This window comes from Eleutherodactylus coqui, chromosome 2, assembly GCF_035609145.1.
Source record: "Eleutherodactylus coqui strain aEleCoq1 chromosome 2, aEleCoq1.hap1, whole genome shotgun sequence".
In the NCBI taxonomy this organism is placed as follows: Eukaryota; Metazoa; Chordata; class Amphibia; order Anura; family Eleutherodactylidae; genus Eleutherodactylus; species Eleutherodactylus coqui.
The window spans coordinates 219447547-219460854 of record NC_089838.1 but is presented as its reverse complement, the minus strand read 5'-3'; the positions used below and the strand labels follow the sequence as shown (position 1 = coordinate 219460854).

The window sequence follows — 13308 nt, the reverse complement described above, 5'->3', positions numbered from 1 at the left end:
AATAAAAAAAATGGAGTACATTCCGATTTTTGCCTCTGAAAAAAGGTAAAAATTTGCATAAAAATGTTTTTTTGCCATTTTTGACTCATTGTATCTTAAGAGCTATGCATCCTTTTGGGTCCATAATGTGAATAATGAGAAACATTTCTATGGAGTACACATTGATAAATTCAGAGCTGAGTTGGATTGCATTGATTATGAGTTATTACTGCTTAAAATATGAATTTTATTTTGCGCAATAGAATTTTTCAGCTACTTTGACATGCAATGGTGGCAGAATGATGATAAGAGTGGCAGTCTGAGTAGCTTAGCTGGATTCAGCACCAAAAGTTCTCCTAGTGTGTGAAGTTTCATTGCTCTAGAGTCATTAGAACTGGCTTGGCAAGGGATTGAAATCGCCACTTTTTTCAGGTTGCGCTCTGTAATCACAAGACAACCCCCTAGATAAAGATCTGTAGCTCTTGAACCAAAGCACTTTGAAGCCTAATATTTTGGCTATCTTAGTTTAGTGTAAGGTTCTATCTTTGTGCAAAGTTTCATTGAAATCGGAGTGGTCGACTGGGAGCGTTGGTAGAACTGACATGGAATGACCCAATAGTAACATAGTATATAAGCCAAAAAAAAAAAAATATGTCCATCCAGTTCAGCCTATTACACCCCAATGTTGATCCAAAGAGAGGCAAAAACCCCAATGAGGTTGAAGCCAAGTTTGCTCATTCAAGGAAAAAAAAAATCCTTCCTGCCTTCAAGTCTGGCAATCAGAATAATCTTTGGATCAACAACCTTTCTGAAGTAATCGGACTATAACATGTAATCTTGTAACGCTCAAAAAAGGTGTCCAGGCCCCTCTTTTATCAAATCCGCCATCACCATGTCCTCAGGCAGAGAGTTCCATAGTCTCACTGCTCTTACCGTAAAGAACCCCCTTCTATGTTGATGTAGAAAAAAACAGAAAAAGATTGACAGTACATTATGCATGCCTGTGGACTAGATTTACAAGGTGCTGATTTTTAAAAAAAGATTTTGCTGAAACTCTTTCACCACTGTATGGGGTCAATATTTATGGTTATTTCAGATTTTGTTTACATTTGTTAACATTCCCCCAGCACAGTACAACTTCTGTAGCTGTTAAATAACTATATATCTGCAAAAACCTTTAGTATGTATTATGTGATATATATAATATGTAATTCAATGTGCATTAGCTATTCTCTAAAATGTTATGATTGAATATGTTTACAGGTATAGGGCTGTATAGATGCATATTTAAAGGGGTTTTCTGGTTGTAAACTATGGATGGTCTTTCTTCCTGAAAAGTCAATGTTTTAGGAAAAAATAAGGCCTAACCCTGAGGAGTCTTAAGGGCCTTTTACACAAGCCAGTCATAACATAGAAAGATTCGTTTCACAGATCATCAATCATCTCCTTCAGAACAGTCTAAAGATCCCTTAATCAAGTAAAACTAATTTCCATTGTGGGATGTTGCACTTGATGTTTTCTTGCTCAGCTAGAGCTCAATCTGCCCAGATGAAGATGCTATAAACCATTGCTCTTTTGTGAACTTAAGAAAACTGTAGCCTGATAACTTAGTGTACCAGGGCATAAAGAAGAACATGAGCATCAACATCTGCTTTGAAAGTCTTCCATAATATTAGTTTATTTCCACTTATCCAAACTTGTAGAAAAAAACATTAGAATTACCTGGAAGTAATAGTTCCTCAACGTTCTTTACTACTCTCGGACCAGGTTATGCTGGTATGTTTTAGGGGCCCTTCTCAAGCATAACTGCTCATAGGAGAAAGTATCTTAAATCCTATTCTCCAAAACTACATAATTCTTAGTCAGACCATAAAAAATGTATATAGAACATATAACAGATGATTAATTTAATGAAATATATAGTACATTTGCTCAAAAATATCAGAATCATAAGTTAATTATTCAATAGTCTATTGGTCCTAAAAAAAATGCTAATCATAAATAGTGTTGAGTGAGCTGAAACAATAGAACCCTGTTTCAGGTAGGATTTTGATAAAAAATTAGTTCGGTGAAAACCCAAACCTCAGGTGGTTTGTTTTTTTCCAAACAGTAAGTTCATAAAAGCTTTTGAAACTAGTATTGAATACTGTCAAGAGCCCTGTAACGGTGGTGGTGTTCCTTCAATGGATGTGATGGCATTGTTAGCACTGCTGCCTTGCAGCGCCGGGTGCAAGGTTGAAATCTGACCAAGGGCAGCTTGTACATGGTTTTTGTAAGACTTCATACACATGTTATCCTTTGTAAGATTTGAATCTAGGATTCCAGTACTGCAAGGATACAGTGATAACCTCTGAGCCGCTGCACTTTTTTTTCTCCTCTGGAGGAGAACAAGCAATATAAAAAGAACATATAAACTCCATACAGATGTTGCCCTTGGTCAGAATTGAACCAAGGACCCCAGTGCTGCAAGAAAACAGTGCTAACAACTCAGCTGCCATGCTTCTTCTTTCTTCCGTCTCCTGTTACTTTCTCTTGTACCTTTTTTCTCTTCTTCCTCCTTCTTCCAGAAGAGGAGAAGAAGTAGAATATGAAGAATATGAAGAAGGAGGAGGAGGGGAAGAAGAAGGTGGAGGAGAAAAAATATCTACTCCTTTTACTACTTGTTCTCACTCTCCTGCTCTTCTGGAGTAGGAGGAAGTGGAAGGAGGAAAAATAAGGCTCAGTAGTTAGCACTGTTGCCTTGCAGCGCTGGGATCCAAAGTTCATACAAGAACAGCATCTACATAATGTTTGTATGTTCTCCCTGTGTTTTTTCTTCTTCTCTTCCTCTGGAGAAGGAAAAAGGAAGAAGCATGGTGGTTTAGCGATTAGCACTGTTGCGTTGCAGAGTTGGAGTCCTAGGTTCAAATCTGACCAACTACAACATCTGCATGTAGTTTGTATGTTCTCCTTGTGTTTCTTCTTGTTCTTTTTCTGAGAAAGAAGGAGATGGAGGAAGAAAGTAAAACAAGTGTGGTGCCTCAGTGGTTAACACTGTTGCCTTGCAATGTTGGAGCCCTAAGTTCAAACCTAAAAGACAACATCTGCATGGAGTTTGTAGGTTCTCCCAGTGTTTGTGTTTCTTCTCATTCTTCCTCCTCTGGAATAGTAAGGAGGAAGAAAGAAAAAGTGTGGTGGCTCAGGGAGTTACACATTTACAGTTTTACAAAGTCCATGCAGATATTGTTCTTGATCAGATCTGAAACTGGGACCCCAGTGCTGCAAAGCATCAGTGCCAATTACTGAGCCACATCCATTGAAGAAACACCACCATTTTAGGGCTCTTCGACAGAGTCCAATATTATTTTTAGGGGGGTGGGGGGTTATGAACTTCCCGTTTGGTTTAAACGTATTCGGACTGAACAAAGCTTTTTGATGAAATTCGTAGAACCTACCGAACATCTCTAATCATAAATATAGATTCTGGCAATGGCCCACACACAACAATCAGTATTCTCATGTTTTGCTTACTCAATTCTAGATACTAAGATAACATTGCACATGAATTATTTGTTTTCCTTACAAGGCAACACTTATACTGATCCCAATGATACACTTACAACCAAGTAACAAAACCATGCAACCACTGCCATACCTAAAATTATTTAGAGTCTAGCCCAATGGCATAAAGATAAATCCTGATTAATTTTAGTATAAAATTATTTTTTTATGCAAATTAGTTTCCCATATACATAGAAATTAGAGTTGAGCGAACATACTCTGCTGAGCTTGATGCTCGTTCGAGTATTAGTGTACTCGATGGTGCTCATTACTCGAACGAGCATCAAGCCGTGTTCGACCCCGCCACAGTTTTTCGCTCCTCCCCGCTGTGACATGCCTGCTTTGGCCCCTCCCCGCCGCTACACAGCGCATGTCATTGGCAAATTTTTTGTCTGGTAGGGGAGAGAGAGAGAGAGACGAACCTAGGAAGAAAAAAAAAAGCTCGGCACCTGGCATCCCACATACAAAAATGCTTGAGTCTCCCATTGTAGTCAATGGAGTTCGTTACTCGAGTAGAGCTCTCAAATTTTACGAAAAGCTCGACTCAAATAACGTGGACTCGAGCATTTGGGTGCTCACTCATCTCTAATAGAAATACAATTGCTCAATCAAGCTTATGTAATATCTGGGCTGTCTATCTGAACTGTAACAAGCTCAATTGCGTCCAGTTTATAAAAATCAGTGAATACACAGTGTAATATGCCCTTCTGAAGATTATATGTAAGCTGAACTTTCAAACAAGATATAGATTTATTAACTTGAAAATATGGCTATTTATTCCTATCCTACTGTAATGTTAGGCTCATTGCCTTGTATTAGTTACAGCATTTTACTGCTCACAGACACTGTTCCTAACATCCCTAATAATATACTGTACAAGCATCCATCATGTATGTGCTTGGATTCTGAAGGTGATATTTTAGAGCTAAGGAAATTACGAAGAAAGTCGTTCTGCTTCCCAGATAGACGATAAACAATTATTTATCTGAAATTTATTAGGGGAACAATTTATTGGGGTATAACTAAAAATCCAATGACTATAACTACACTTAGTTGGAGATGAAAGATATTAAACCTGTATTTATGGGAAAACATTTGTTAGTTAATGACAGTCCAATTCCTTTACAGTTCTGATAAATTTAAGCCTAGAGTCTTGGATACATTTCGATAGCTATGAAGTGATAAATTTAGTGATTGAGCATACAGGTAATTCAGCTTTATTTGCAGTCATCACACGTACAGACAAAGTAACTGGTTGAATCAATTTTGAAGAGTATTAAACAAAGAGTGACATGAGCTTTTCTTCCTAGAGGGCTTCACCTGGATTTCCCACATTCACCTTTCAGTGCTTTATATGAAGTGTCTATAAACAGTCCGGGCATTTTGTATCCATCTGAGCTGCCACCTCCATACGAAGCTGTGGTCGGACAAACTCCTGCAAGCCAGGTAGGAAACTCATGCAATATTATTTCATTAAGTTTAAATTCCTAAGAGAATGGCTTTGTCACTGTATCAAAAGCACTGAATGTCATATGGAAAGTTGTAATCCTGTATGCTGTATCACTTGCCAGCAACACATAACAACTTTCTTTTCCTAAACCCCTAAACCTCTGCTGTTGGAAAAAAATATATATACTATATATATATATATATATATATATATATATATATATATATATATATATATATATATATATATATATATATATATATATATATATATATATTATATTATAGTATTTGTAGATACATCCAGCCTAAAAGTCTGAACACTTTTTGTAGATATATTCCCAGACTAATGTTTGAATGGCACCACCTGCTGTTTCTATTCTGCGTCCATCTCAGAGTATGTTCCACTTGCTCAGTTTAAAGTGAAATTGACAGAGTGATAAGGGAATGAGACAGTGTTACTGCAGATAAACAATACTTAGCATGTGGGACCACCTTGGAACATTTACTGGGGTGGAATGCACACAGAAAGGAACAGGAGGTGGCACTTGTTATTGTTAGCCGTTTACTTGTTCACGACCCTAAATTCGAGCCCCTTCCATGTTTTTCGCTTTTGCCCTGCTTCTTTCAGTTGTGTGATATCCATGCCAGTATCAGCTTTGACAGTATCAGCCATTGTGTCCTTTGGCGGCCCGATCTTTTTTTACCGCTGATCTATCCAAGCATTATAGATTTTTCTACCAACTCTGCTCGCATTACATCGCCAAAATATGTGAGTCTGAGTCCAGTCATCTTGCCCTCCAGAAATATATATTGGGTCTTATACAATTCAGGACTTCTTTATTTGTTACTTTCGCCATCCAGGGTGTACACAGCAGCTTTCGCCAGCACCACAGCTCCAACACATCAATCCTCCTTCATCAACTTTTTTCGCAGTCCAGTTTTCACATCCATACATGGCTATGGGAAAACGGTGGTTTGCACTATCCTGCTTTCAGTTGCTATACCGATATTCCTACTTTTCCAGATTTTATCCATGTTTAGCATTGTGCTTCGCCCCAATGCTATCCTAGGTTTTATCTTTGGCATGGATTCTCCAGCCTAGTACTCAGACCTTGCTCTTCCCCAGTAGCATTTAGAGAATCCTTTGACTTGGGGAACCTAAATCATTTGAGAGCTCTTTCATAGGGTTTCCAAGGCAAAGTTTTTACAGGGTAGGTCACTAAGTCTTTCCCTAACCTTTCCCATTTATCTGGGCTTGGGACCAGCGTATGTGAATGACTCCTACACGCCTGAGTTGCAGGTGGCACTACTCTAGAATAATGCCTCATTTGCTCATAACGATTATTGTTCAAAAGATCAATCAAACTAGCAAAACTGAATGATAATCATTTAATTTAAATATGAGTCAGTGACTGAATTACATAGAGGAATCGTGACGTTCTAATTCGTCATTCAGTTGCAGTCGGCATAAAAATCAGCGTCGGTTCGTACACTTATCATGCAGTTTAAGAACTGATCATTCAGTGTTTAACATAGAAATGATTAGGAATTAGTGATTGAGAACTTCACGATTGTCAACGAGAATCGTTCAGTCTAGACAGGCTTCCCGAGCGCGAACAAGCTGATGATGACATCTCCAGCTCGTTCATTTGGGCAAACAAGTCCTGGAATATCTGGGGACAGAAATATTTATTTAATATGTTTGGATACAAAAGAATGTTCAGAATTATGGCCTGGATTTAACTATAAACAATAATTTCATGGGACAAGCCATTTAAAGCTTTTAGGTAGGCACAATAATAAGTCAAATTATTCAACTCTGACAAACCTTGGGCCATAATTTCTATGATCTAGAGCACATGTCTGGGGGACACCCCAGCATGTCAATGGATTTGAATTGCACTGAATAGATCTTAAAAGCCTGTGAATCCAAGACTACAGTTTCTTATTAGAGATGAGCGAGCACCAAAATGCTCGGGTGCTCGTTATTCGGGACGAACTTTTCGCGATGCTCGAGGGTTCGTTTCGAGTAACGAACCCCATTGAAGTCAATGGGCGACCCGAGCATTTTTGTATTTCGCCGATGCTCGCTAAGGTTTCCTTGTGTGAAAATCTGGGCAATTCAAGAAAGTGATGGGAACGACACAGCAACGGATAGGGCAGGCGAGGGGCTACATGTTGGGCTGCATCTCAAGTTCACAGGTCCCACTATTAAGCCACAATAGCGGCAAGAGTGGGGCCCCCCCCCTCCCAAAAACTTTTACTTCTGAAAAGCCCTCATTAGCATGGCATACCTTAGCTAAGCACCACACTACCTCCAACAAAGCACAATCACTGCCTGCATGACACTCCACTGCCACTTCTCCTGGGTTACATGCTGCCCAACCGCCCCCCCTCCCCCCCACAGCGCACACCAAAGTGTCCCTGCGCAGCCTTCAGCTGCCCTAATGCCTCACCACCCTCATGTCTATTTAGAAGTGCGTCTGCCATGAGGAGGAACCGCAGGCACACACTGCAGAGGTTGGCACGGCTAGGCAGCGACCCTCTTTAAAAGTGGCGGGGCGATATCCCACAATGCTGTACAGAAGCAATGAGAAATAGAATCCTGTGCCACCGCCATCAGGAGCTGCACACGTGGGCATAGCAATGGGGAACCTATGTGCCACACACTATTCATTCTGTCAAGGTGTCTGCATGCCCCAGTCAGACCGTGGTTTTTAATTCATAGACACAGGCAGGTACAACTCCCTATTGTGAAGTCCCTGTGGACCCACAGCATGGGTGGCTCCCTGGAACCCACCGGCGGTACATAAAAATATCCCATTGCATTGCCCAACACAGCTGAGGTAGTAATGTCGTGCTTAATGCAGGTGGGCTTCGGCCCACACTGCATGCCCCAGTCAGACTGGGGTTCTTTACAAGTGGAAACAGATGCATTTATAATTCCCTGTGGACCCACAGCATGGGTGGGTGCCAGGAAGCCACCGGGCGGTACATAGAAATATCCCATTGCATTGCCCAACACAGCTGAGGTAGTAATGTCGTGCTTAATACAGCTGGGCTTCGGCCCACACTGCATGCCCCAGTCAGACTGGGGTTCTTTACAAGTGGACAGATGTAGGTTAAACTCCGTGTGCACCTACAGCATGGGTGGCTCCCTGGAACCCACCGGCGGTACACAAAAATATCCCATTGCAGTGCCCAACACAGCTGAGGTAGTAATGTCGTGCTTAATGCAGGTGGGCTTCGGCCCACACTGCATGCCCCAGTCAGACTGGGGTTCTTTACAAGTGGAAACAGATGCATTTATAATTCCCTGTGGACCCACAGCATGGGTGGGTGCCAGGAAGCCACCGGCGGTACATAGAAATATCCCATTGCATTGCCCAACACAGCTGAGGTAGTAATGTCGTGCTTAATACAGGTGGGCTTCGGCCCACACTGCATGCCCCAGTCAGACTGGGGTTCTTTACAAGTGGACAGATGTAGGTTAAACTCCGTGTGCACCTACAGCATGGGTGGCTCCCTGGAACCCACCGGCGATACACAAAAATATCCCATTGCATTGCCCAACACAGCGGATGTAACGTCAGCTGTAATGCAGGTGGGCTAAAAATTCATTTGATTACACTGTAGGCGAGGGCCCACAAAAATTGCTGTATCAACAGTACTAATGTACATCCAAAAAATTGGCCATGCCCAACCAAGATGGCAGGTGAAACCCATTAATCGCTTTGGTTAATGTGGCTTAAGTGGTAACTAGGCCTGGAGGCAGCCCAGTTTAACGAAAAATTGGTTCAAGTTAAAGTTTCAACGCTTTTAAGAGCATTGAAACATATAAAAATTGTTTAGAAAAATTATGAGTGAGCCTTGTGGCCCTAAGAAAAATTGCCCGTTCAGCGTGATTACGTGAGGTTTCAGGAGGAGGAGCAGGAGGAGGAGGAGGAATATTAGACACAGATTGATGAAGCAGAAATGTCCCTGTTTTGGATGGTGAGAGAGAACGTAGCTTCCATCCGCGGGTGCAGCCTACGTATTGCTTACGTATCGCTGCTGTCCGCTGGTGGAGAAGAGAAGTCTGGGGAAATCCAGGCTTTGTTCATCTTGATGAGTGTAAGCCTGTCGGCACTGTCGTTTGACAGGTGGGTATGCTTATCCGTGATGATTCCCCCAGCCACACTAAACACACTCTCTGACAAGACGCTAGCCGCAGGACAAGCAAGCACCTCCAGGGCATACAGCGCGAGTTCAGGCCACGTGTCCAGCTTCGACACCCAGTAGTTGTAGGGGGCAGAGGCGTCACGGAGGACGGTCATGCGATCGGCTACGTACTCCCTCACCATCCTTTTACAGTGCTCCCGCCGACTCAGCCTTGACTGGGGAGCGGTGACACAGTCTTGCTGGGGAGCCATAAAGCTGGCAAAGGCCTTGGAGAATGTTCCCCTGCCTGCGCTGTACATGCTGCCTGATCTCTGCGCCTCCCCTGCTACCTGGCCCTCGGAACTGCGCCTTCTGCCACTAGCGCTGTCGGATGGGAAGTTTACCGTCAGTTTGTCCACCAGCGCCCTGTGGTATAGCAACACTCTCGAACCCCTTTCCTCTTCGGGAATGAGAGTGCAAAGGCTCTCCTTATACCGTGGATCGAGCAGTGTGTACACCCAGTAATCCGTAGTGGCCAGAATGCGTGTAACGCGAGGGTCATGAGAAAGGCATCCTAACATGAAGTCAGCCATGTGTGCCAGGGTACCTGTACGCAACACATGGCTGTCTTCACTAGGAAGATCACTTTCAGGATCCTCCTCCTCCTCCTCTTCCTCCTCCTCAGGCCATACACGCTGAAAGGATGACAGCCCAGCAGCATGTGTACCCTCACCAGTGGGCCAAGCTGTCTCTTCCCCCTCCTCCTCATCCTCCTCATGCTCCTCCTCCTCCTCCTCAACGCGCTGAGATATAGACAGGCGGGTGCTCTGACTATCCAGCGACATACTGTCTTCCCCGGCTCTGTTTCCGAGCGCAAAGCGTCTGCCTTTATGCTTTGCAGGGAACTTCTCAAGATGCATAGCAGAGGAATGGTGACGCTAATGATTGCAGCATCGCCGCTCACCACCTGGGTAGACTCCTCAAATTTTCCAAGGACCTGGCAGATGGCTGCCAACCAGGGCCACTCTTCTGTAAATAATTGAGGAGGCTGACTCCCACTGCGCCGCGCAAGTTGGAGTTGGTATTCCACTATAGCTCTACGCTGCTCATAGAGTCTGGCCAACATGTGGAGCGTAGAGTTCCACTGTGTGGGCACGTCGCACAGCAGTCGGTGCACTGGCAGATTAAACCTATGTTGCAGTGTCCGCAGGGTGGCAGCGTGCGTGTGGGATTTGCGGAAATGTGCGCAGAGCTGGCGCACCTTTCCGAGCAGGTATGACAAGTGGGGGTAGCTTTTCAGAAAGCGCTGAACCACCAAATTAAAGACATGGGCCAGGCATGGCACGTGCGTGAGGCTGCCGAGCTGCAGAGCCGCCACCAGCTTACGGCCGTTGTCACACACGACCATGACCGGTTGGAGGCTCAGCGGCGCAAGCCAGTGGTCGGTCTGCTCTGTCAGACCCTGCAGCAGTTCGTGGGCCGTGTGCCTCTTCTCTCCTAAGCTGAGTAGTTTCAGCACGGCCTGCTGACGCTTGCCCACCGCTGTGCTGCCACGCCGCGTGACACCGACTGCTGGCGACGTGCTGCTGACACATCTTGATTGCGAGACAGAGGTTGCGTTGGAGGAGGAGGAGGAGGAGGAAGGTGCTTTAGTGGAGGAAGCATACACCGCCGCAGATACCACCACCGAGCTGTGGCCCGCAATTCTGGGGGTGGGTAGGACGTGAGCGGTCCCAGGCTCTGACTCTGTCCCAGCCTCCACTAAATTCACCGAATGTGCCGTCAGGGAGATATAGTGGCCCTGCCCGCCTGTGCTTGTCCACGTGTCTGTTGTTAAGTGGACCTTGGCAGTAACCGCGTTGGTAAGGGCGCGTACAATGTTGCGGGAGACGTGGTCGTGCAGGGCTGGGACGGCACATCGGGAAAAGTAGTGGCGACTGGGAACCGAGTAGCGCGGGGCAGCCGTCGCCATCATGCTTTTGAAAGCCTCCGTTTCCACAAGCCTATACGGCAGCATCTCTAGGCTGATCAATTTTGCAATGTGCACGTTTAACGCTTGAGCGTGCGGGTGCGTGGCGTCGTAGTTGCGCTTGCGCTCAAACTGTGGCACTAGCGACGTCTGGACGCTGCGCTGAGAGACATTGCTGGATGGGGCCGAGGACAGCGGAGGTGAGGGTGCGGGTGCAGGCCAGGAGACGGTAGTGCCTGTGTCCTCAGAGGGGGGTTGGATCTCAGTGGCAGGTTGGGGCACAGGGGGAGAGGCAGTGGTGCAAACCGGAGGCGGTGAACGGGCATCGTCCCACCTTGTGGGGTGCTTGGCCATCATATGCCTGCGCATGCTGTTGGTGGTGCCTCCCCAGCTGATCTTGGCGCGACAAAGGTTGCACACCCCTGTTCGTCGGTCGTCAGGCGTCTCTGTGAAAAACTGCCACACCGTAGAGCACCTTGACCTCTGCAGGGTGGCATGGCGCGAGGGGGCGCTTTGGGAACTAGTTGGTGGATTATTCGGTCTGGCCCTGCCTCTACCCCTGGCCACCGCACTGGCTCGGCCTGTGCCCACACCCTCACTTGGCCCTCCGCGTCCTCGGCCGCGTCCACATCCTCTAGGCCTACCCCTCAGCATGCTGTATTACCAGTGATTTGATTTCCCAGGCAGGAAAGAAATTGGCGCAAGGCTGCACTCAACCGTAGCTGGTTGCGTCTGATTTTTGTACGTTGTACACGCAGCACACACGTACACGCAGACCTTAGGACTGACACAGGCAGGCCAAATATAATTTCTTTTCCTTTTTAGCTTAGGGAAGACCCCACTGTGTATATTCAATGAACAAGAAGTTTAATATCTGTGGTGTGGCCCTCAAAAAGTGTCACACAAGTATAGTGTAGCAGAGTTATTAACTCTAGCAGAGCAGGTATTTGCCAGTCAGGAAAGACAATGGCGCTAGGCTGCAGTAAAGCGTAGCTGGTTGCGTCTGATTTTTGTACGTTGTACACGCAGCACACACGTACACGCAGACCTTAGGACTGACACAGGCAGGCCAAATATAATTTCTTTTCCTTTTTAGCTTAGGGAAGACCCCACTGCGTATATTCAATGAACAAGAAGTTTAATATCTGTGGTGTGGCCCTCAAAAAGTGTCACACAAGTATAGTGTAGCAGAGTTATTAACTCTAGCAGAGCAGGTATTTGCCAGTCAGGAAAGACAATGGCGCTAGGCTGCAGTAAAGCGTAGCTGGTTGCGTCTGATTTTTGTACGTTGTACACGCAGCACACACGTACACGCAGACCTTAGGACTGACACAGGCAGGCCAAATATAATTTCTTTTCCTTTTTGGCAAAGGGAAGGACCCACTGCGTATATTCAATGAACAATAACTTTTAGAACTGTAGTGTGGCCCTCAAAAAGTGTCACACAAGTATAGTGTAGCAGAGTTATTAACTCTAGCAGAGCAAGTATTTGCCAGTCAGGAAAGACAATGGCGCAAGCCTGCAGTAAAGCGTAGCTGGTTGCGTCTGATTTTTGTACGTTGTACACGCAGCACACACGTACACGGAGACCTTAGGACTGACACAAGCTGGCCAAATATAATTTTTTTCCTTTTTAGCAAAGGGAAGACCCCACTGCGTGTATTCAATGAATAATAAATGTCTTCTGGCCCTGCCTATACAATTCTATCCCTGTAGTATTAATGCCGGGTGCAATGCTCTGCACAGACGGTTTTGAGAAAAAAAAAAAATATGCAACACTGCTAACAGCAGCCTGGACAGTACTGCACACGGATAGAAGTGGCCCTAGAAAGGACCGTTGGGGTTCTTGAAGCCTACACTAACTCCTAACACTCTCCCTGCCTAACCCCCACTTCTGTCCCTATTGCTGGGCGCAATGCTCTGCAGATCCAATTTTGGACAAAAAAAAAAAAAAATACTGTGCTAACACAGTACTGCACACTAGTAGATGTGGCCCTGAGAAGGGCCGTTGGGGTTCTTGAAGCCTACACTGACTCCTAACGCTCTCCCTACAGCAGCACCAGCAGCAGCACTTTCCCTCAGCTAAGTCACAAGGCATGTGTGGCGAGCCGCGGGAGGGGCCGATTTTTATACTCGGGTGACATCTGATCTTCCCAGCCACTCACAGCAGGGGGGTGGTATAGGGCTTGAACGTCACAGGGGGAAGTTGTAATGCCTTCCCTGTCTTT

The 13308-nt window shown here is 45.2% G+C and overlaps 1 protein-coding gene across 1 annotated transcript in view; it reads left to right on the top strand.

The window, feature by feature from the left end:
• Positions 1–13308, top strand: part of ENTREP2 (endosomal transmembrane epsin interactor 2) — a 786181-nt gene that overhangs the window by 673062 nt on the left and 99811 nt on the right. The window contains exon 7 of the mRNA XM_066589957.1: positions 4830–4965. Coding sequence (XP_066446054.1) covers positions 4830–4965 — 136 coding nt within the window. The remainder of the gene's footprint in view (positions 1–4829; positions 4966–13308) is intronic.